Source organism: Lynx rufus, unplaced genomic scaffold, assembly GCF_022079265.1.
Source record: "Lynx rufus isolate CCGP_SWC_20201006 ecotype Redwood Valley unplaced genomic scaffold, mLynRuf1.p SCAF_7, whole genome shotgun sequence".
Taxonomy (NCBI): Eukaryota; Metazoa; Chordata; class Mammalia; order Carnivora; family Felidae; genus Lynx; species Lynx rufus.
Genome location: NW_025814889.1, coordinates 104,048,702 through 104,070,664, shown reverse-complemented (window position 1 = coordinate 104,070,664; position 21,963 = coordinate 104,048,702). Strand labels below are relative to the sequence as shown.

The following is a 21,963-nucleotide window of genomic DNA, read 5'->3' as shown; positions in this document are numbered from 1 at the left end:
TATGTACACACATACATATACATGCAACACACACACACACGGTTAAAGTGGAAACCAAATAGAGATTAAAATAAAAATACTAGCAGTCTTTTAGGATAGAGATGATTTTTGTAACTCTGTATAAATACCCATTTGACACTGATTGTAGTTGCAATAAATATAAGACCAGTAGAGAGCACTGCTTGCACTAAATTTTTAAATATTCTTTCGAATACTAACTAGTAACAACATTTAATGAAAGGATATTATTTTTCATCATAAATATTACTTATGTTTTTCTCCAATTAATAATCAATGTGTTCTTTTTATTTGAAAAATAAGGTACTTAAACATCTCCTTTTGTTTTCATGGTATTCCTATATCATTTCATTTGGTGGAAATAGAAAAATCAATTAAAAAAACATCTAAAAGTGAATTTTTAAGTTTTTAATTTTCACTTGCTTTAGACATATATACTGTTAGCTTCTTAGGTGAAAATTATGGTAATCATCATTGACTTTCTGAATTGCTGGACGGTGCATCATACCACATATTTTAGACAAAATAATAGACATCAGTCTATGGCAACTAATTTTTTAAATCACTTTGTCATCTTAGGTTTCAAAAATTCAATTAAATATAACATTTCTGTGGCTAAGAGGTATCAGCTGGTGTATGATAGAATGTTAATGGAGCAGGAATAAAATAGTCACAGGTATTATAATCTGGAAGCATATCATTGAGAATGGCCACATTTAGCACTGGATTATACAAAAGTACAAAGCTTTCACTGAGTGGAATCTACGTTCATAATGATGATATAAATAACAAAGATTGTCAATTGTAGCACTGTTTGACATAGAAAAAAAACCTAGAAAAAACCTGGAAGAATACCTGTAAGAGCCTATTTCAATGGAATTTTGTGAAGTACTTAAGAAATGTTATATATATCTATATGGATTGCTATGAAAATATCAGTATATAAAATAATCAAGGTGTAAATATGGTGTACAATATAAAGCTATTTGAGCTTTTATTTATTTATTTTGAGAGAGAGAACACGTGTGCATGAATGGGGAAGGGGCAGAGAGAGAGGGAGAAAGAGAATCCTAAGCAGGTTCTGTACTGTAAGCATAGAGCCCACACAGGGCTTGATCCCACCAACCATGAGATGATGGCCTAAGCCAAAATCAAGAGTCAGATGCTTAATCCACTGAGCCACCAGGTGCCCCAAAGCTATTTGAGTTTTAAAAAAGATATGTGCATACACATGTGTGTATCTATAGAAATTAAAATATTGTGTATATTTAATATATGTATAATATATAATATTTAATAAGATATGTATAATATAATAATGCAATAATATAATGTGACATAATATGTATAATATTTGGAAGAATACACCAAAAAAAAAATCCCTGTTAACGTTTATTGCTTGCAATGAGTGAGAGAGCTTTTGCAGTACCTTTTGAGAATTGTTTTCCATGTGCATGGTCTTACACTTAAAATTTCAAAACAAAAACACTTGTTAAAAAGAGAATACAGAAACCATATAAAATATTTAATAGTTTATTTACTTGTCCTAGACGAATGGTAGAGATTTGTTTACTCTCCCCACTTATCTGCCAAAAATATTTGTTTGGCTTGATTTGCCACTACCGATCAAGGCAAAATTCCAGGTGACAGGAACGTGAAGATATTTGGAATTAAAACCATTTCTATTTGCCTCACTTTTTTCTTATTCTAGTTAAATCCTCAAGAAGCCAAAATACAAGTCATAATTGGATTTATTATGTGAGTACATGCTTTGAGTAAGAAGTAAAATTAAGAAATCTTTAAAAAAGGAAATTTCTCAGAGACACTATTTCAGGAGGCAGATCTACCTTGTAACTACAGACTCTGGAAAAGGCAAAGTGAGATTATAAGTGTCAGAAAGGGCCTTAAATGTGTAAGAGTTCATCCAGTACCAGAAAGGCAGGGAAGGCAGAGAAGCTAAAAGAGAGGAACTTAGTTTAAAAGAGCATAATTTGGGGCGCCTGGGTGGCTCAGTCAGATAAGGGTCCGACTTCGGTTCAGGTCATGATCTCGTGGTTTGTGAGTTCGAGCCCCGTGTTGGACTCTGTGCTGACAGCTCAGAGCCTGGAGCCTGCTTCAGATTCTGTGTCTCCCTCTCTCTGCCCCTCCCCCACTTGTGCTCTGTCCCTCTCTGTCTCTCAAAAATAAATAAATAAATATTAAAAATAAATAAAAATAAAAAATAAAAGAGCATAATTTAATCCAACTGCTAAATTACAAAAACAAACAAACTAAAAACTAAAAACAAAAACAAAACAAAACAAACAAAGACAAAAAACAAAACCAAAAACTTAATGCTTTGGGTTGGGGTCAGAAATTTAAATGCAAACCAATTAAAATTGTAGCAATTTTTGCTTTAAATTAGAGCACTGGAGGATAAAAATGAGAGTTTTAAGCTCTCTTCTGAATGTGCTGTCCATGCTAATTTTGTATTTTGCTGTTAAGCTTGCTAATTACTGACATATATGTCCCTCAGCACACCTACAATAAATTCTGTTACTAGCCTCAATTACTGTACTGTACCACAATCTGGGAAGAATTCAAGGATGCCCTTTTCATCTGTTTCTCCCTAATATCCTTAATTAATTCCATAGCACCAGAATTAGAGAAAAATAAATAAGTTGAGCGGATTTTTTTTAAGTCAGGATTGAGGTGTTTTTCAATAAAAACCCATGTAAACCATATTTTAATTGAAGCTGAGAACCTAAACAAACAAACAAACATGCCTTGGCCACAGTGCCCTCTTCAAGGATCAAGGTAAGAGTGTTTTCTTTTCACCATAGTCAGATTCTCCAACAATACAGATGCCCAATTACAATGATCATATTCCTCCTTTTTCTTTAGTTTCTCACCAAAGATCCTGGCCCACTTGGTTAGCAATCTTTTGATTCAAAACTGCAAAGAGTAGCTTCCTGTTCAAAAGTATAACATTTCATGCTAGTCAGCACTCCATCAACTACGGGGTAGATTTGTCATTTAAACAAATTTTCTATCAAGTACAATGTGACCTATTTTCTGACCATTCTAAAGTAGACTTACCCCCTGAGGCATATTTCATCACAACTTCCTTTTTTATTTTTATTTTTTTGTGGACTTTGTGGTGTGCTGGTAAATGTTTAACTTTCCGGGGTGGGTGGGGGGAGAAGAAAAACAAAACAAAAAACTTTGCATAGAGTATTTGCCAATGCACAGGGTGTAAATGCTCCCACCGTGGCCATTTGTACGTGATGTCACTGAAAGCAATGTTGGACTATTATGCACATAACTGGGTCTTGTGAACAGTGTGAACAAGTTTCAGCAGATCACTGTTTGTGGTTGTTACCACTACCTAAGATTACTTGGTATAATGACTGTTTCTTCGTAGTTTATCTGTTTCCCTTCCTAAAAACTAAGGTGCATAAGAAAAGGGACATATCCTATTTTACCATCGAATCTCTCCAGCCATAAAACAGTGCCTGGAGCATAGCAAGGACATAGTAAGCAGTTTTTGTAAAACACGTAATTCTCCACTCAAAATTGAATATATTAAATGTTAAAAAATGTAACAGTAATAATTGCTTTTATTGAACCTTTCCCAAAGGTTGTGAGTTTTAAACATTTGGAAATATCTCCTAAGTAGATGTGAGAAAGAGATAAGTCCAGTATCCCTTGTAAAAATCATTTTATCTTACTTCTCTTAAATCTCTTAGGCTTTCTCAGTGGTGTATCTAAGAGGTTGGGATGCATAAAGAAAAAAAGAAGAAACTTGTGAGCTTTGAATTTAAATTTCATTATAAAAAGATCAGTCACAATTTGCAATTGTGAAAACAGAAAAATGTTCATTTCAAAATGAAACAAAAACATCGTTATATTCAATGAGTTAAATAGGCATAAACAAAATACCCTAGTACCAGAAAGACTTTGGACTTATTATATGTGCCATTGCCTGTGGCAGAATCAGAGTACAAGTTAATTATATTATACTTATGATTTGCAGGATAACTGGTAATGTAAAAAAATGCAAATAAGACTGTACCACTGAGGAAAAATTATTCATATTTCAGATTTCTGTCTCTCAAAGTCTTTTTTCGTTTTTTTGGAAAGAAACAAAAAATAATTAGAGTTGACTTTTTGTATTTTTATTTCATCTTTAATTTTCTAACATCCAACTCTGAATTAGTAACTCTTCATTTCATTCTGATGCGAGTGATTTTTAATGTAGATGCTACAATACAATGTTTTTTCTTACCTGCATTGTATTGGTACACTTCATTGTATGATGGACACAAAGTAGTTCATAAAAACGTTCATTACATTTCTGTTAATTAGATTATCTTTCACAACCTGACTGTCAAAGGCCCTCTTTAGGTTTTTCTTTTACTCCAGATTAAATAGCTTTTTTCCTCCCAAATATACACCATGTCTGTTCTCCCATCCCTGGTTTTGCTCTCCTGCTTCTGGGAATGCCCTTCTCCCTATCACTGTCTTTTGTAAACCTAATGTTATTCTAGACCCAGTTCCGTCATCAAATCATTCATTCTTTGCACAGCACTTAGTCACTAATTGATCTCTTTCGTGTTTGTTTATTACTCTGTTTATTGTCTTTCTCTCTCCCGCAGAATATAAACCAAGTGAGAATAATTGTTTACTGCAATATCCCAGTGCCTAGAACAGTGCCTAGTATATAGCAAGTGCATCAAGCATTTGTTAAATGAACAAAGTAATAATCAAAACAGATCCAAGGATTAAATAAATTTAGTAGGATTCTATATTTATGATGACTAAAAAAACACAAACATTTACATTCCAAAGTATAGTTTGGCACTTCATCTTAATCTAGTGTTATTTTGACAAAGCTGTGAGAATCAAGGAAGATAATGTGATATCTTGAATAAGTCAAAAATAATTTCTAACACCTAAGGTTGAAAGAACTCCAGTTTCAAGGTGCTATTTTCCTCATATGAAACTGTTTATTATACTCCATTTATAATCTAACTAAACTCATTTTCTTGGTATACTAATTCTTCATGCAAACACTCACTTGGTTTTGTCATATAATTCAAAAAGATTCAATTAAGTGAAACAGACCTTAACATAGGTTTGAAATACTTTTTTAGAAAAAACAGATTTTATATTTCAAAGTAGGTAGTCATTTTAATATTAATCTATATGGATATAGAATGGATTCAGGATCACACTTCTTTTCTCCTTTGACCTAAATTTCTTCCATGCATTCCTCTCTTTGAGGATAACTCAAGCATAACAAAAAGAGAGAAGAGATATTTTATACATACATTACATATATATATATGTTACATATATATAAACTACATATATATTATACATATTACATATATATTATACATATTACATAATAACAAATATAATATAAAAGGCTGAATTCCCTAAATCTTCAGTAATACAAAATGAGGTGTAATATTTCTTAGCAGAAAGCACAGGGGCTCTTGAACCTCGGTGCTACTATTCTTAAGCAAGGTGCTTAACCCCTCTGCCCTCAGTTTACTTATCTATAAAATGGGATAACAATACCTACTTTTTTGGACTAAAAAGAGGAGAGAAACCAACCTGGCACTAAGCCTAGCATATAGTAAGTGCTCAATAATCATTTATTGAATTAATGAATTCCACTGAAAACATAGTTATCACACATATACTATACATGATTTAATGAAAGACTGTAGTGATTGTGTAACTGTAGTGATTGTGTAGCTAAGGTACAAGTGTAATTACAGGTGTTTTACAATTCCCTGATTAATACACTATCAACAAAGCAAAAAACATATGAATAGATCAAATATATTGACCTTGATGAAATGTTACGGTTAGTATAGTAGTGATCCAGGCAATTATTCATGAGACCTAAGTATGATCACATCTACTGAAGCAAAAGAAGAAGATAAGGAACTTTTCTTAGGTGTCTGCATGTCTTAAGCAGACACGCACAAATACTATTGGAGATAGTTATTCATATTCTATAAAAAATAAATCTTAATAGATAATGCAGTGTTTGCTGTTAACTTTCTACACCTACATACACATAAGCTAAGACACTGAACTTGTCCCTAATAGAAATAATAACTAATGAATATATGGTGATGTGTGCTTTCTCTTACTTTTTCTTTTAATCCTTACAAAAGCCCACAGGGTCAACATAGAGAATGATAGAGCAAATTTTCAATTAGGGAGCTCAAGTTATAAGTACAGAAACACGTTATAAAATGTTTGGTGCTGGGGATATATCAGAAAACAAAAAGACAAAAAACCTAATTTTATAGACCTTACAATCTGGGATTTGTGTGGAAATTGGTACAATTATGGCTTTTAGACTTATGAATCAAGCCACTCAAACGCATATTCATAATAAACTATGTTGTTAAAAGAGCTACATTAGTGACCAAGAGATTCGTATGTTCTTTTCATCTTCAATTATTGAATGAGGTTGGATATTTGTGCAAATCCACAGAACATACTCTACTGTTTATTGTGCACAGTTAAACTTTTCTCTGTTGTTTGATTTAAGGGATGTGAATAATGATAACCATAGTTGTTGCTTCGTCCTGTCCTTTCTATGCTGCTTGGAGCACTTACTTCATGGAATTCTCACAGCTTGCTCATTTTTTGTCTCCCAACTTGCACTGAGCACTGTCCAGGAAGAGGGCCAACTCTCTTTAATCTCTGCATGGCCAGCACCCAGCATAGTGCTTGCTGGACAGTTCATGTGGGATGTATGTTTGTTGTATGAGTAAATGTATATATACTTTACTGTTTCCAAAGCATGCTCACATGCAGAGTATCATCAGACCTTCACAAAACTCAGTTTGATTGCAGGGTAGAATTACTTCTCTCATTTTACAGAATCTCAGTGAAATGGAAGGTTATTAATTCCTTTGTTTGACAGATGAGGGAAGGGGATCAGTGAGAGATTACATGATTTCTGAAGAGCACATAACTAAGACTTGAATTTCAAGATCAGGGTTCTTTTTTAAACACTAAGTGAAAACACAGGCATTTTGAACTACTATTTTAAGTATGTCTTTAGGATCTATTTGGTGTGTGGCCAGTCATCTTTGACTTGTTCGAATCATTGGTGAAATCTTGCTTTTTTTTTTTTTTAATGTAGAAAATGGGATAGAAAAGATCTTCAGAAACCAGTGGTTTCTATAATCCGAAGACAATGAAGTAGATAATATGCAAATATTTTGCTATAAAACAGTGTCTGCCTCTAAGAGTAGATTGCTAGCCAAAACAATTCTGCTTTGTCATAGGGAAGGGGATGGAGACAGCCTTGTCATTTTCAATCCTGAACCCACAGTCATCACCATTCTGCTTATATAAGATTTCTATATGCTCCTTATTTTCTTGATCAGAAAATGAAAGTCCCGACAGTGGCAGGATAGTGAAAACAGTCTGTTGGGGTGAAGGGGTCACAGTCAGTATTTGAAGGTTCTAGTCATGGAATCTTGATCAACTGACTCTAAAATGACCCTTTTAATAGCATCATCTCCCCCTAGACCACAGGCTACATGAAGGCAGGAACTGTCCTGAACCCCCAAGTCATACCATGGCACAGGGCATGGAACACTCCTAGCTAATTTCCTGTCACACATGCTAATTAATCAGTAAGTGGCAACTCTCAGTAACCACTGACTATAAATTAACCCGACAAACTGCTAGGTACCTGGTACATGTTCTTCAAACCGAGTGATAGAAATTTCCCTTTGTGTTTTTTGATTCAAAATCATTTTTAAGAAGTTTGTGTTTAAAGTAAGTAATTTTCTAGGCAATACACTCAGGTCCTTAATGGAGACCTAATGATGGAACCCTGGCCTTAAGTCAGTTATCTTATATACTGTTACAAATCAACATTCCAAAGGGGGGGGGTACTTTAACAGAAATTAACAGCAACTATAATGAAATCCCAACATTTCTGAACTAGAAGCATTTTGTCTCTAAGGGATGGGATTACTGGATTGACAAATTCTCCGAATCTGGAAAAAAAAAAAAAATCCATCTCTCCATCTCCCTCCCTCTCCTCCCCATCCCCTTTCACTCCGCCTCCCCCCCCCCCCCCCGGCACACCTACACTCTGACCATTTTTATTTGAGTGGAAAGTTGAAAGCGAACACCACACCGGCTGCACCCATCCGGCGCTCGTTGGGGTGGCATAGCAAAGTTCTAGGGCAGAGCCTTCCTGCCCGGAGCCCGCGATGCAGCCGCCTTCCGATACCTGCTCAGCCTCACGCCGCAACTGAAGGTCCGCCTGCCGCGGAACAGTTGCGTCTCCATCTGGCTGCCAACCCACCCAAGCTTTCTTCTCCTCCACCACCACCACCTTCCCTCCTTCCCCCCGCCTCCCCCTCCTTTCCGTCTTCCCTCTCCACCCCCGCCCCCAATCTCCTCCTCTTTTTCTCACTACAAGCGGTTGCTGATGCTGAAGCCGAGCGTCACTTCGGCTCCCACGGCAGACATGGCGACATTGACAGTGGTCCAGCCGCTCACTCTGGACAGAGGTAAGGGAGCGGCTCGCCCGCCAGCCCACTGCGTCCCCTCTGCCTGCCCCTCTGCCCCTGCCAACTCCCACCGGGACAGCCGGACGCGCTCGAGCAGGGGCTGCGGGGCGGGCGAAAACGAGCGAAAACGAGCGTAGAAGGCGTTCGCGCCAGGAGCAGGACACTTTCTTCCCCTTTCTCTGCCCGCCACGTCCCCACTGCCCCCGCACGCTGCACTCGCCCGGCCGAGGGATGCCTTCGTCGGGCTCTGGCGCCCCCGCCGCCACTCCCAGCCCCTCGCCGGGTCGCCTAGGGGCCGCCGGCTTTGTTGGAGCTGAGGCGCAGGGACCGGTAGGCGCCCGGGCTCGGGGCTGGAGAGGGGCAGGGAGGAAGCTCGCCGTGCCGGGCGAGGGCGCCTGCAGCCGGAGACCAGGGAAGCCTGGCGAGAGAGCCGCCTGCTAGCCAGCGCGGCCCGGGGGGGGGGGGGGGGGGGGAAGGGGAGGGGGGGTCCAGGAGGGAGGAAGTTTGTCCGGGCGCCGGGGAGGACGAAGGTCGGTCCGGCTGCGGGTGCTCAGGCGGCCGCCCGGGGGCGGAGGAGGCGCACCCGGGGTGGCCTGTGCCGGGGCGCACGGCTGCCGGGCTGCGGCGGCGGGGAGTCGCCCTCGGCCGAAAGGGCAACGCGGGGCGCGGGCAGCAGTGGCCGGGCTAGGGGCGCAGCGTCAATGCAGCGGAGCCCGACTCTGCTCGGCTTCGTGCTCCGAAGGTGGCCGGGTCTCCTCTGGCCCCGCCACCCGCAGCTCTCCGGTGGTGGCAACTCAGTTTCCCCTGCCCCAGCCAGCCTGGTTTCTCTCCCAGCCCGGGCGCCAGCGCGATGCCGGGGCTGCGGAAGGCGCCGGGACGCTGCGCAGGCTGGGTTGAAATTCAACTTCTGACCCGCGACCCTCGGCGCCCTGCTCTCTGACTTGAATGGGGGAAGCAGTGTTTGCTTCCCCCCAGAGCCTTGCCAAGCCTAAGGCTAGAAGGCTCCGCTGCGCTGGGGGCCTCTCTGGAGCGCGCGTGCGAGGTTATACCTGTGCCTGTGTGTTCAGGTTTCCTTTCTGGCTTCCGACGTCTAGTTATGTTGGCGCTGGAGTCCCACGGCGCCGCCGCAGCGGAGGACACCTGCTCGTCCCGGTCCGCAGCGGCCGGATTTAGGACCCTGGGCGGCCATTTGGAGATGGTGTGCTCAGTCGAAGATGATTTAGTCCGATGTGCCTCTAAAAATATTCTTCTAGCAGATTAAACTGGACTGTGGAGCAAAGCAAAAGAGCATCTTGCTGCGAGTACAGTGCAAAGCCGGTGAACTCAGTAGGGCTTTAATTTGGAGAGACTGAGGATGACTTTAACGCAATCTGTTGGCGCCAGAACAGATATTAGGTGGTGCCCATAGCAACCTTACTTGGGGTAAGAGTTGAAAAATTAGCCAAAAAAAAAAAAAAAAGTAATAATTGATTTTGTGTTGGGAAATGTTGATTTGCAAGTTAGTAAATTAATAACAGTACTTAAAGAGCTCAGAAATGCACTCTGTAATCCATGAATGCACCCCAGTATCATCATCTATACTAAGCAGGATAAATCCATTGCCACTAAGCGCCGAACAGATGGCGAGCTATTAGAAATTATAGATTTCCCATGAATTTCTGTTTTAATGTAATGGGCTCTTATATTGTCCCATTACTAAATCAGTCTTTAAACATCCCAAGTAAAACGACTACATTGGGAGAAAAAACAAACTCCAAGAAAACTGCATACCTGGGCAATTTTACATATTGCTACCACTGAAAATATTTCACTTTTTGGATTTTATCCTGACCCTTAGATTCCTTACTCAGTTGTGGAGAAGAACTGCAGTCAGACCTAGATCTGTTCTTAAAGTTTGTTCTTGTTCACAGCCAGACAGTACCTGTCCTTTCCAGTGTGATTAGGTCCGTTTAGTAAGTAGCTCAAGAGGCAAAATGAGGCTGTGGATGTAACTGAATAAATTAACCAGAAGCTAACTGCAAAGTATGTAATTAATGGATGATGGGTTATTGACATCATTGCTGTGCATGAAGTCAAATATTTTTCCCATACCTTATTAAAATGTGATTAATTAATTGATTAATAGCATCATTAAACCAATGAAAGAAGGGGTTCTGAAAATGTTCCTACAAAAAAACCAAAGTCTTTTTAAAAAGGCAGCATAATAATATGTACGTTGGTCCCATCTAGTTATAACTGTCATACTTACATTGGATGGCTTGGTTAGCATCTTTGGGCATCAGTTCTTTTGGGGGGAGCAGGGGGGTTGTTTGTTTTGTTTTGTTTTGGTTTTTATGCTCCATAAGGAATTTAGATGAGATGATTCTGACACTGTGCAGCTTTAACAGTCTATAATTCGATTAGTTGCAATCAGAACTCAGTGTCTGGTCATCTACTGCAAGGTTTTCCAGATTACTCCCTCTCCCAGGTTGTTGCGGTGCCCTTTGATGTGCTTGGAGGTCACTCACTGATTTGGCCCTATCAAAGCATTTCTCACATGCTGATGATGTATCTGTCTCCTTACTGAATGGTGCTCCTTGAGGGAAGAGACCATTTCTAAAATCATCTTGGTATTCTCTGTGCCTGTCATAGTTCCTGATGCACAGTAGATCAAAAATTAATGTAAGTTAGTGTAAGTGAACTAAGGACTGCAGTGATTTAAGCAATGTTAAAAGATAGGGATTTAGTAGTGAACCAAGGTACAGTTCATAGATTCGCAATATTTTGGCCCTGGGAAAGATGGCAGGAAGAACACAGGCCAATGATTCTTAACCTTTCTTTTCCGTTGTGTGCTTGTTGGATTCCAATCAGTAACCATAGCTCACCAAAGTTATGATTAATAACCAAGAGGAGTTGGGGCAGGTGGGCAAAGGAGAAGAAGGAAAGAAGATGCTTGACCAGACCTTCCAAGGGCATCTCAGCAAACCTAAAGCATGAATCCATAGTTTGATTTTTTTCTAGCATCTTTCCTTTTCAAGTGAAAAATATTGAAGAAGCAATGATAAGTATTTTCAAGGTTACTCTACTAGTGAGTGGGACATTTTATGCTAAAATTTAGATTTTCTTGTTTGATGCCCTTTGGCACCATAAACTGATTTATCTGGAATCTTCAGGGCAAAGGTTTTAATTAAAGAAATCAAACCTACGATTGAAATTAAGATTTACTCCTCCCAGAATTTAAAAGATACTATCTGAAAGCAAGACGCTCAGAGGTCTGCACTAGCTTCTTGGATCTTATTTGGGAAGAAAGCCTTTGCCAAGATCAGACTGGGCTCTGGAAAGGATGAACAGAGTTACTTAAGGTTTTCACCACTCTGTGCATATTCCAAACTCTTTTCCACCTGTCATTAAGACCTCAGATTAACCCTGTGTAGGCCTCTGGGTGGCTATGAGCCAGAGTAGGCTCCTGTTCACTCTGGTCCTAGTACTTTGGATTCTTCACTAACCCATTGAGTGCCTGGTATAAGCCAGACCCTACTGTGGAATTGGTTAATACAGTGGTAAGCTAAACAGACATATTCTAGTCTCTGTGGCAATTAGAGCCCATGCGGGGAGAGAGATTAATACACACACATACACCCGCACACACACGTACACAATTTACTCATTCAATAAATATTCATTCCTTGAATGTATGTATCATATATCTGTGTGTGTGTGTGTGTGTGTGTATATATATATATATATATATATATGATAATAATATACTATAGAAATGCCAGAAACAAAGTTTCTGCTTTCCTGGTCCTTAAGAGCGTAGTGGGGGGTAATAGATAATAAATAAGGGATTAATTAATTAATTCAGCAAATAAGTATTAAGTGTCAGCCTTATGGAAAGCACTGTTTTCAGGTTTGTGGCTAATGAGCATAAGAGATAAAGTCTAATGGAGTTTATACATTAATGAGTGAGTCACTCACAGAACATATACACATAAAACTGTAAGTGCCAGGAAGAAAAAATAAGACTGGGTCAGGGACAGTGGCAGGGGCTGCTGTTGTGCATATGATAGTCAAGAAAGGTCCTCCTTCCTAAATGGATGATGCTTGAGAAAAGATCCAAAGGAAATGAAGCAAACTTTGCAGATGTCTTGGGGAATGCACTCTGGAGAAGGAGGTCACGTGTGCAATCTGGGAAAACAAGGAAGTCAACATGGAAATGGGAGCACAGGGAAGACTGGTGGAAAATGAATGTGTGAAGTTGGTGGCCAGGGGTCAGATGATGTATTTTATGATTAGGATTTTAGATTGGGGTTGAAAGTATGAAGTACTATGAAGACAATGGAAATGACAAAAGGATGGAGACTAATGGGGGAGGACCTATTTATTTAGATTGTGCTGGTCAAGGTAAGCTCCATGAGAAAGGAAAATTTAAACTGAGTTCTGATATATTAATAAGATTCTTAGGAACGGCATTCTGGATAATTCTGGATAAAGGGAAGAAGACCCTAAAAGCAACTAGTACGTGTATATCTTGACTACCATCCCATTAATACATCTATAACCAAACATATAATCAAAAAGAAAAATTACCAAGAAGTAATAGCACTCCAGGTATTCATCCTAGGATAGGAATATGGTTTCAAGTATACTAAGAGAAATCTATAGATCAGCTTTTGCTTCTCATTACTAGGCTAAAATATCATATAATTAAACTTTCAAAGGCATACCGAACACTGTAATTTACATGTCACTATGCATAAATCTACATGTCGAACCCAAGTGGTCGTAATATGAGATATAGTTACTTTTAGTCTAGTATTTTATATTAGTGATATAGGAAGTAGTGCCTATAACTTACCCTTGTGGCAAAGAGGAGAGGCTGATAAGGAGATTAGTGTGGAGTCTTCTCTGCCAGAGTTTAAGATGTTTATACCAAGTCTTCCCTACACCAGAGGTTAGTTTGCCCCATTATAATCTCTAAAACCAGGAATGACCTTCAACTAAACTCAAGAGAACAAAGCAGGATGCAATCTACGATACTTAACACTTTTGTAACAACACAGGAATACTTCACTACATTCAAGACTCCATGGATTTAGGTACTTTCTTAAATATAGTAGTTCAGACTCTCCTTCACTCTCCATCTCAAGGTTGGAAAAGGAAATACAACAGAATTCTTCAAAATTTCACGTCTGTGTAACTTCTCCCTCTAACTTTAATCAGAGGGAGATTTTTTTTTAAAATCATCATTCATAGATAATACAAAACCAGGTCTTGGAGAAATAGGGATAAATAAAGCAATTGCTAGGAGTAATTAAAATTATCTAATTTTAGATATTTGAGACTTTGCTAATGACACAATCGATAGTTTATGATCTGTATTAGGTGCCTATGTAAAATAAAATGTCAGTCATCGAACTTTTTTCTGTGAGTTAAATACAACTTGGTTAAGTCACAAAAGTATAAGTGGGAATCTTGATTCCTGGCTTCTAAAAAGAATTTTAATCTAAGATATTGATTAAACAAATCTTGATGTGTTTTCCCTTTTAAAAAAATAAAACTTTAGTCCTTCAGAAATTCTAATATAAAACCTAAAACCAAGAGCTTATATTTTGTGGGTTTCAACCTTATGGGGGAAAAAAAAAACCGAAATTGAACGCAAATGAAAATCCCATGGGCACCACACTTTTCATGGAATTTGTGATACCTTAAAATTTTTCTTTCTTTTCTTTTCACTTTTCAAGGCAGGCAGAGCTTATTACTTTATATATCTCCCAATTCAAGCCTTAGGCAGCCTATAGCTTTCTAATCGGCTGTATTCACCAGTTTTTATAAAATCTATATTTGCCTGAAAATTGCTTTTGCTCACAGTCCAAAGGGACTTGCCCCTTTTCTCTTTCCTTACTATTTTTTTTTAACATGAGGAGAGATTAAGAAAGGAAAATAAAAATTAAATTAGTTCAGGGTGCCTGAGTGACTCAGTGGGTTAAGCATCTGACTCTAGATTTCAACTCAAGTGATGATTTCACGGTTCCACAGTTCTTGAGTTTGAGTCCTGTGTCAGGCTCTGCACTGACAGTGTGGAGCCTGCTTGGGATTCTCTCTCTCCTTTCTCTCTGTGCCTTCCCCCTCCTTGTTCTATTTCTCTCTCAAAATAAGTAAATAAAAATTTTAAAAAGTAAGTTATTTCTTCTGTTGCTTTAAAGATGTATACCCCAGTGATCATGATTGTGGAGAAAAAAAGAAGAGGGGTTGACTATATACGGCTCTTGTCCTTAAACCTTCTCACAGCAGCAGCCAGAATGTTTTAGTCTACAAACATTAAGTGCTTGCTTGATTTCTCACGTTTTCTGTGAGCTTCACTACCCATTAAAGAAAATACTTTCACTGAACTTTTTTTTTTTGGCAAATCAATGTTTGAGTCTTTCATTCTGTACTATATAGTTACAGAACTATCAGGGATCACAACTAGGACTTAACTATTAGTAAAGAAAAGGAAACATTGAGAGAGTAGCATCAAATGTATACTGGATCTTAGGGATGCAATTCTAAGTGCAAAGCCAATAGAGAGTTCTTTTCTTAGTCTTGACATCTGTCGATTAGGATACAGTCTTCGTCAGATCAGAGACCATGCTGGATTTGTTTATGTAGAGCCCAACACATTGTCTGGCACATAGTTGGCACACCCTTAATATTTGTTGATTGAATGAGTGAATGCAATTGACTTGCTGGACTCGTTATCATGGACACATTTTTAGTGCTTAAAAAACAAAGCCTTCCAACCTATAATAATATGAAAGGGATGACTACCTTACTTTATCACTTTGTTTCTGTGCTTATGTGTAACAAACTCCTAAGAGTGACAGCTTTCCCCGGCCAAGAAAGGATGTGAAGTGATGGTATTGATATCATAGCCTACTTCCATTTCTCACCTCCACCCACTATTTTAACTTGTTATTTGAACCACATAAACTAGGCCAAAATACAACTGAAAAGCAACCCCCATCCAAAAAAAAAAAAACAAAAAAAACAAGTGTGTGTGTGTGTGTGTGTGTGTGTGTGTGTGTGTGTGTTTGTGTGAGGGGGAGAGGTCTAGCAGAATTTCCTCTACACACACACACAAACACACACAAGCTACACTGCCTCATCCTTTTTTAAAAAATTACAAATGGATGAATGAGAAAGCTGTGTCTTGATAAAGCAGTTAAAATGGATTTAATTTGAAATCACTCTGTGTTGGCAAGTGAGCACACATTTTAAAAGTCATATTGATTACATCAATGATTTACTAATGGTTTAAGTGATAGACAAGTTGTTTTATGATTGAATTTTACCACCGTTATGTGCTAGCTGAATTTGAAGACTGGTCTTATAAAATATAAATATGCCCAAGGATTACTTGCAAAAAAGTTATGTTGAATTGAAACTTATTTTGAAGTTATACTCGGATAGTTATCTGTATTGGACAGAAAACTATAGCTTCTTTTTTAAACTGATGGTAATTTCCCACAGAAATAATGTGGCTATTTCAGGTCCAGCCAGTTCTGCTATTTTTGTTTACTTGCTCAGTGTGGTGATAGTTCTGATATTTCAGTATAAAATCTGTGGTTTTTCTCCTACCAAAGAATTATCTGTAATCAAAAAAAGGATAGGATAATGGGAATCCAAAGTGACAGTACAAGTTAAGCCCCCAATTTATACGGGGAAGAAAACCATTAAATTACAGCTGAATCTATTTAATAATAATAAGAGAGGTGGGGAATATGGCTGAGAGACTCCTGAAAGAGATCTTTGAGAAAAATTGGGGAAGAGCAGTAATTGCTGATGGACAAATATCCTGGGTTCCAAAAAGGTGAGAAAAGTGTCTTAGGAGACTACCGTTCAATCTACTGTTTTTGCTTTCTGGCAAAAAAAGAAAAAAACTCTAATGATATTAGTAAAAGAATGGGATATTGGCACTTATAAAAGAAAGTGGTGATCCCACAGAGCCTACATGGGATCACTAAGAATAGATCTTGTCGAATTTCAGGTGTGTGCTATGGCCCTACCATCCTCATGACACCCATGACATCACAACTTTTATAGAAGCCTTGTGGAAAATGTAGAAATACGTCAAGTGGATGATTGCACTTTTGGATTTCTAGTGGTTGAAACACTACTACAAGGCAGTTTGCTTCTCTGTCCTATTCGACATTGTTACTGATATTTTGGATGAGAGTCCCTAGAAGATTTATGTAGGTGACACAGAACTAGGAGGAATAGCAAATTATTTGAGAAACCCTATCAATATTCTAAAATTATATCTAGCTGGAATAGCAGGTTACAATATAAGAGAAAAATATAGGGACAGTGAATATAGCCTCCATTCATTCATTCATTCATTCATTCATTCATTCATTCTACTGGGAAAAAAGGAGCCAGCCTTGACTATTTATTGCTCTGGGTTATACTGTCCAGTGAATACTGCCCCACTAGACTCCACTCAGTTACTTTGAAAACCACAGACGGGCCATGTCATCATGACTCAGTCCTGGGCTGGAGTTAGGGGTGGTTTCAAATGGCAAAGATGCATTCCACAGCCCGCCTGCCTGATTTTGAAGCCCTGCTTTTTCTGTTTACTAGCTCTGTAAACTTCCAAGGTTGCTAGACCGCTTTGAATCTCCATTGTCTTATCTGTAAAATGGCAAATGACAAAAATAGCGCTAACTCCATGAAATGTTGGCTTTAAATGAGTTAATATGTATGAAGTAGTTAGAACAGGTCATCCTAGGAACCACTCGACGATGATAATTATTTCTTCCTTGAGTCCTGGAAGTTCTGTACTCCCACCCTACTGCCAAGGGGCATAGACAGAAGATATTTCTTGTCTTCAGGCTATACTAAGAGGTAGAAATTATTTATTTTGGTATTCTCTAGAAGCAAGATGCATTTGGAAGTGCCTGGAGGTTGAAACCAAAAGTCTCCTCATTTGCCGACTTCCTCTCCCCAGATCACCTCTTTCTTGATGCTTACATGACACTTTTCTTCATAATTCTATTGGAGTACTTACCACACAGGATTAACTTTTCTTTTTCTTTTACACTGCTGTCACCCTAACAACATAAGTTATTTACATCTATCTTTGTGTACCCGTTGCCTATCACAGTGTATTAAATAAATCACTGGTTTGTCTTCACATGTTGCATAGTTTTGTGGGGGGATAAGATTAGGTAAATGAGCTGGTGGCACAAGATGATAGCTTTTTATTCAAGAAAAAATTCCCTACACCTATTCTGCCCAAAATTCAAATGAGTGCCTTCCAGGAATCAGTGAAAATCCTTTTACTGGATTATTGGAAATGTACAGACAAAAGTTGAATGACAGACTGGAAAAGCTACAGAATGACTTTAAGATTCAGTAATAGCTTAAGACAGGGATTTGAGTTTATGTAGATGTTCATTGTTTATGTTTGATTTGATTTATATGCAGATATCAAACAAATATGTATTAAATAGTTGACTGGGGAAAATACAACCGAAAATGACTTTTTAACTCCTTTTTAGGGCTATTTAATTGTTAGGCATCACAAAATGCTGAGAAACATACATGTGCCCCTCAGAGGTGTGAGCTCTGGTCCAGATGCCTGGGTTCAAATTCTACTTATCCTTGCCTCCTCCTTGGTATGTAAACTTGGCCTGTTGCTACCCTCTCTGTATTTGAGTTTTCACCTGTAAAATTGAAAATAGTATTTCTTTACCTCCTGAGATTGCTATAAAAATGAACTGGGAAAACATATGCAAGTGCTTAGAACTTCTAGGTCCATACAAGTGCTCAATACTGATTGATTATTCCCCACCTCTTCTCCCCAGGGCATGCATTTCCCCCAGTGCAATAAATGGGAAGTGCACAAGCTTCAGTTTCAGACACATAGAGATTTGAATTGCAATTCTGCCACTTACTATCCGTGGACACTTAAAATATTGCTTATTCTCTCCACATCTTAGTTCTCTCATTCTTAATGCAGGGATGACATTCACTTTGTGTGGGGATACAGTCCTTTGATTCTTCCTTCACTTAGTCATTCAAAGAGGAGTGAATGAGAGTCTACTTTGTGCCTGGTAGCAAGTCAAGGGCTAGAGGTAGAGCTTGCAGTCTAGGGAAGATGGACATTAAGCAGATGACTTATGATAACATAATTTAAGGATTATAATAATAGCTCACACATTGAGCATTTACTACATTACACTGCATCACATTACATAGACTACTACACAGCCAGGCGTTGCGCGTAGATCTCGTCTTTTTTTTTTTTTATGTTTATTTATTATTGAGAGAGAGACACAGAGTGTGAGCAAGGGAGGGGTGGGGGGGGAGACACAGAATCTGAAGCAGGCTGTAGGCTCTGAGCTGTCAGCACAGAGCCCGATGCGGGGCTCGAACTCACTATCTGCGAGATCATGACCTGAGCTGAAGTCAGTTGCCCAACCAACTGAGCCACCCAGGTGCCCCACGCATAGATCTCTTCTTATTTCATTCCAGTTAGTCGTCAAAATGAGCCTTTGAGGCAGATGCTATTAGTATTTTGAAGATGTGGGAATTGGAGCCTTAAGAGGCTAAATAAAGTGATCGAGGCTCAGGCTGGTTTATTCTTGAGGCCTTCAGCTTACTCACTATGCTACACTGGAGAGCAAGGGCATAGGTCTGTAACAGGGTCTGTATCAAGCTTTGAGGAATTTGAACTTACTTCTAAGGGACAGAAGATGCAGAGGTGCTTGTAAAGTCTTCAGGAGACAAACAGACAGAAGGCACACCAGGAGAGCATGTGACCCTGGACTAAAGAGAAATGACTTTCTCCAATGCTCACAAAAAGGACCTTATACTAATGTTGGTAAAGATTAATGTAAGTGATATTTAAAAAAAATTTTTTTAACTTTTTATTTTTGAGAGACAGAGAGAGCCAGAGCATGAATGCAGGAGGAGCAGAGAGAGAGGGAGACACAATGTGAAGCAGGTTCCAGGCTCTGAGCTGTGCAGCACAGAGCCCGACGCGAGGCTGGAACCCACAAACTGAGATCATGACCTGAGCTGAAGTCAGACGCTTAACCGACTGAGTCACCCAGGCGATCCTAAGTGATATATTTTACAAGTTTAGCATAATTATTATAAATTAGCAAGTGTTTAATAAATGGTTGTGCTTACTGTTGATTTCTTAATACCGAAGAGCAAAATACTCCTAAATGCTAGTATCACGAAGTACTAGCAACATTCTGTTCCTTCCCATGTTGTGCCAGTGAACCAAGAGAAAATGACTGTGGCATTCAGATTACCTTTCAGTGACCTATACTGCACTGCCAAAATTTCTTTAATAGACATAGAATTTTGACAGGCTCTTATAAGTGAGTGATAATAGTGTCCCAAATCCCCTTTCCTTACAGTCCTTGCTTCTAAGTGGGATTAGTGAGAGGAATTTGGGAATATAGTAGGACCTAAATTTCAGACCCAAAGAAAATTGTGACTTCTTTTTCTTCTTCCAAATTGGCTTTAAATATCTTGAAGATTATAAATACTCTCTGCTTACTCATTATTATTAAAATGCATGCACTGAGGTTTTAATATGGATTCCAGTGGTCCAAGTAATGCTGTATTTGCTTAGCATTAAATGTGAAAGAGATGTTCCATCTAAATAAAACTTAACAAATAGCTGAAGTTTATTCCTTGAGGCTCCAAACTTACTAATTTTTAACCTAAAAATTCATTTACTTTCCTTCTTTGGTACAGTGTATGTTCTCCAGAAAGTGGGATTTTTATAAAGGAATTGTGGAAGATAAAACAAAGAAGTCAGTGAGGCTTAATGCACATTACTGAAGGAATGATGAGGTACTTATTTGGCTGGCTCAAAGGGAAATTCTGTGTCTCTCCTGCTTCTCAGACCTATTTTAGTTAGTTGAGGTTGACAGATAACTTGCCTCTGGATAAATGAACGATTCTGGATCACGTAGGCACTCATTTCTTCTGATGTCACACACTTTCCAAGCATTGCCAATTTGGCATCCAAATGATAACTGTAAATAGAAAAATATTAAGTTGGGCATATGTTATGGACTGACTGTGTCTCTCCCCTTCTTATATGTATGTTGAAGCCCTGGTCCCCAAGATGATAATATTTGGACATGGGGACTTTGGAAGGTAATTAGATTTAGATGAGGTCATGAGCATGGAGCCCCAAGATGGGATTATTGCCCTTATAAGAAGACATCTGAGTTCTCTCTTCACTGATTGAGTATACACATCCAGAAGGCAGAGGCTGCAAGCCAGCAAGTGAACTGAAGGAACGGAATCTGCTGGCACCTTGATCTTGAATGTCACAGCCTCTAGAAATATGAGAAACAAATACCTTTTAAGCCACCTATTCTATGCTATCTTGTGATATCTAAGTCATTGCATTGACTATATTGACGATATCTATAGTCACTCTGAACTAAGACAGTGTAACATTCACCCCACGGTCTTGGCCTTAGCAACCCTCTGTCCTAGCAGCTAAACGAACTAGCCATAGGCAAGATGTGTTGTACACAGACACACACTAAAGCATGCCTAATTTCCTACCTAATTCCATTTTCTCCCCTCTCCGGGTTTAGAAATCTCTGTTTTACATGTACTAACAAGTTTTCAAAGCGTCTTCTCTGGGATTGCTCTCCATTGTTTTCAGGGCTTGAAAAGAAAATACATTTCATTTATCTTTCTTAAAAGTTTCTCTGGAATATTTTTCAAGAGGAGATTTTCTATTTGCAAATTATATCTTTTCCAAATGTAAAGGATCACTCACTAATATTGTCTTATATTCAGATAATACTTTACCGATCTGTTATTGATGCAAGCCTTTGCTTATCTTGCTGTACCTTCCTTTTTCTATCTGTGGTTGTAGGCCCTAGGGTGTATAGTATACGTCTTTAATTTAGCATAGTTGTGCTTCAAACAATATACCTCGCTGCTCACTCCCATCTTTTGTGCTATTGTTGTGCCCATGTTGGAAACCAATGATTCACAGCTACTAATTTTGCTTTGAACCAGGGGTCACAGGCTATAGCTCCCCAATCCCATCCAGCCTATGAGCTAAGATTGTTTTTTTTTTATATTTTTAAATGGTTAGAAAACTCAAAAGAATATTTTGATGGATGAAGATTCTATTAAATTCAAATTTCAGTGCCCATAAGTAAAGTTGTATGGGAACACATCCATGGTCATGCATTTACATTTTGTCCATGGCTGTTTTCTAGCTACAGAGGCAATGTTGAGAGTTGAGGAGCTGTGACAGACCATTTGGCCTATAAAGCCCATACTGCTTACTATCCGATTCTCTACAGAAAATGCTTGCTGACCTCTGATTTTAGAGCATTAAAAAAATAGAGAAGAGAACATGTGTTTTGTATTTACCTTC

General features: G+C 38.7%; 1 protein-coding gene across 1 annotated transcript in view; it reads left to right on the top strand.

Moving 5' to 3' along the window:
- The first annotated feature begins 8,485 nt into the window (after positions 1–8,485).
- Positions 8,486–21,963, top strand: part of LIN7A (lin-7 homolog A, crumbs cell polarity complex component) — a 115,517-nt gene continuing 102,039 nt past the window's right edge. Inside the window, exon 1 of the mRNA XM_047065028.1 lies at positions 8,486–8,567. Within this exon, the coding sequence (XP_046920984.1) occupies positions 8,486–8,567 (82 nt within the window). The remainder of the gene's footprint in view (positions 8,568–21,963) is intronic.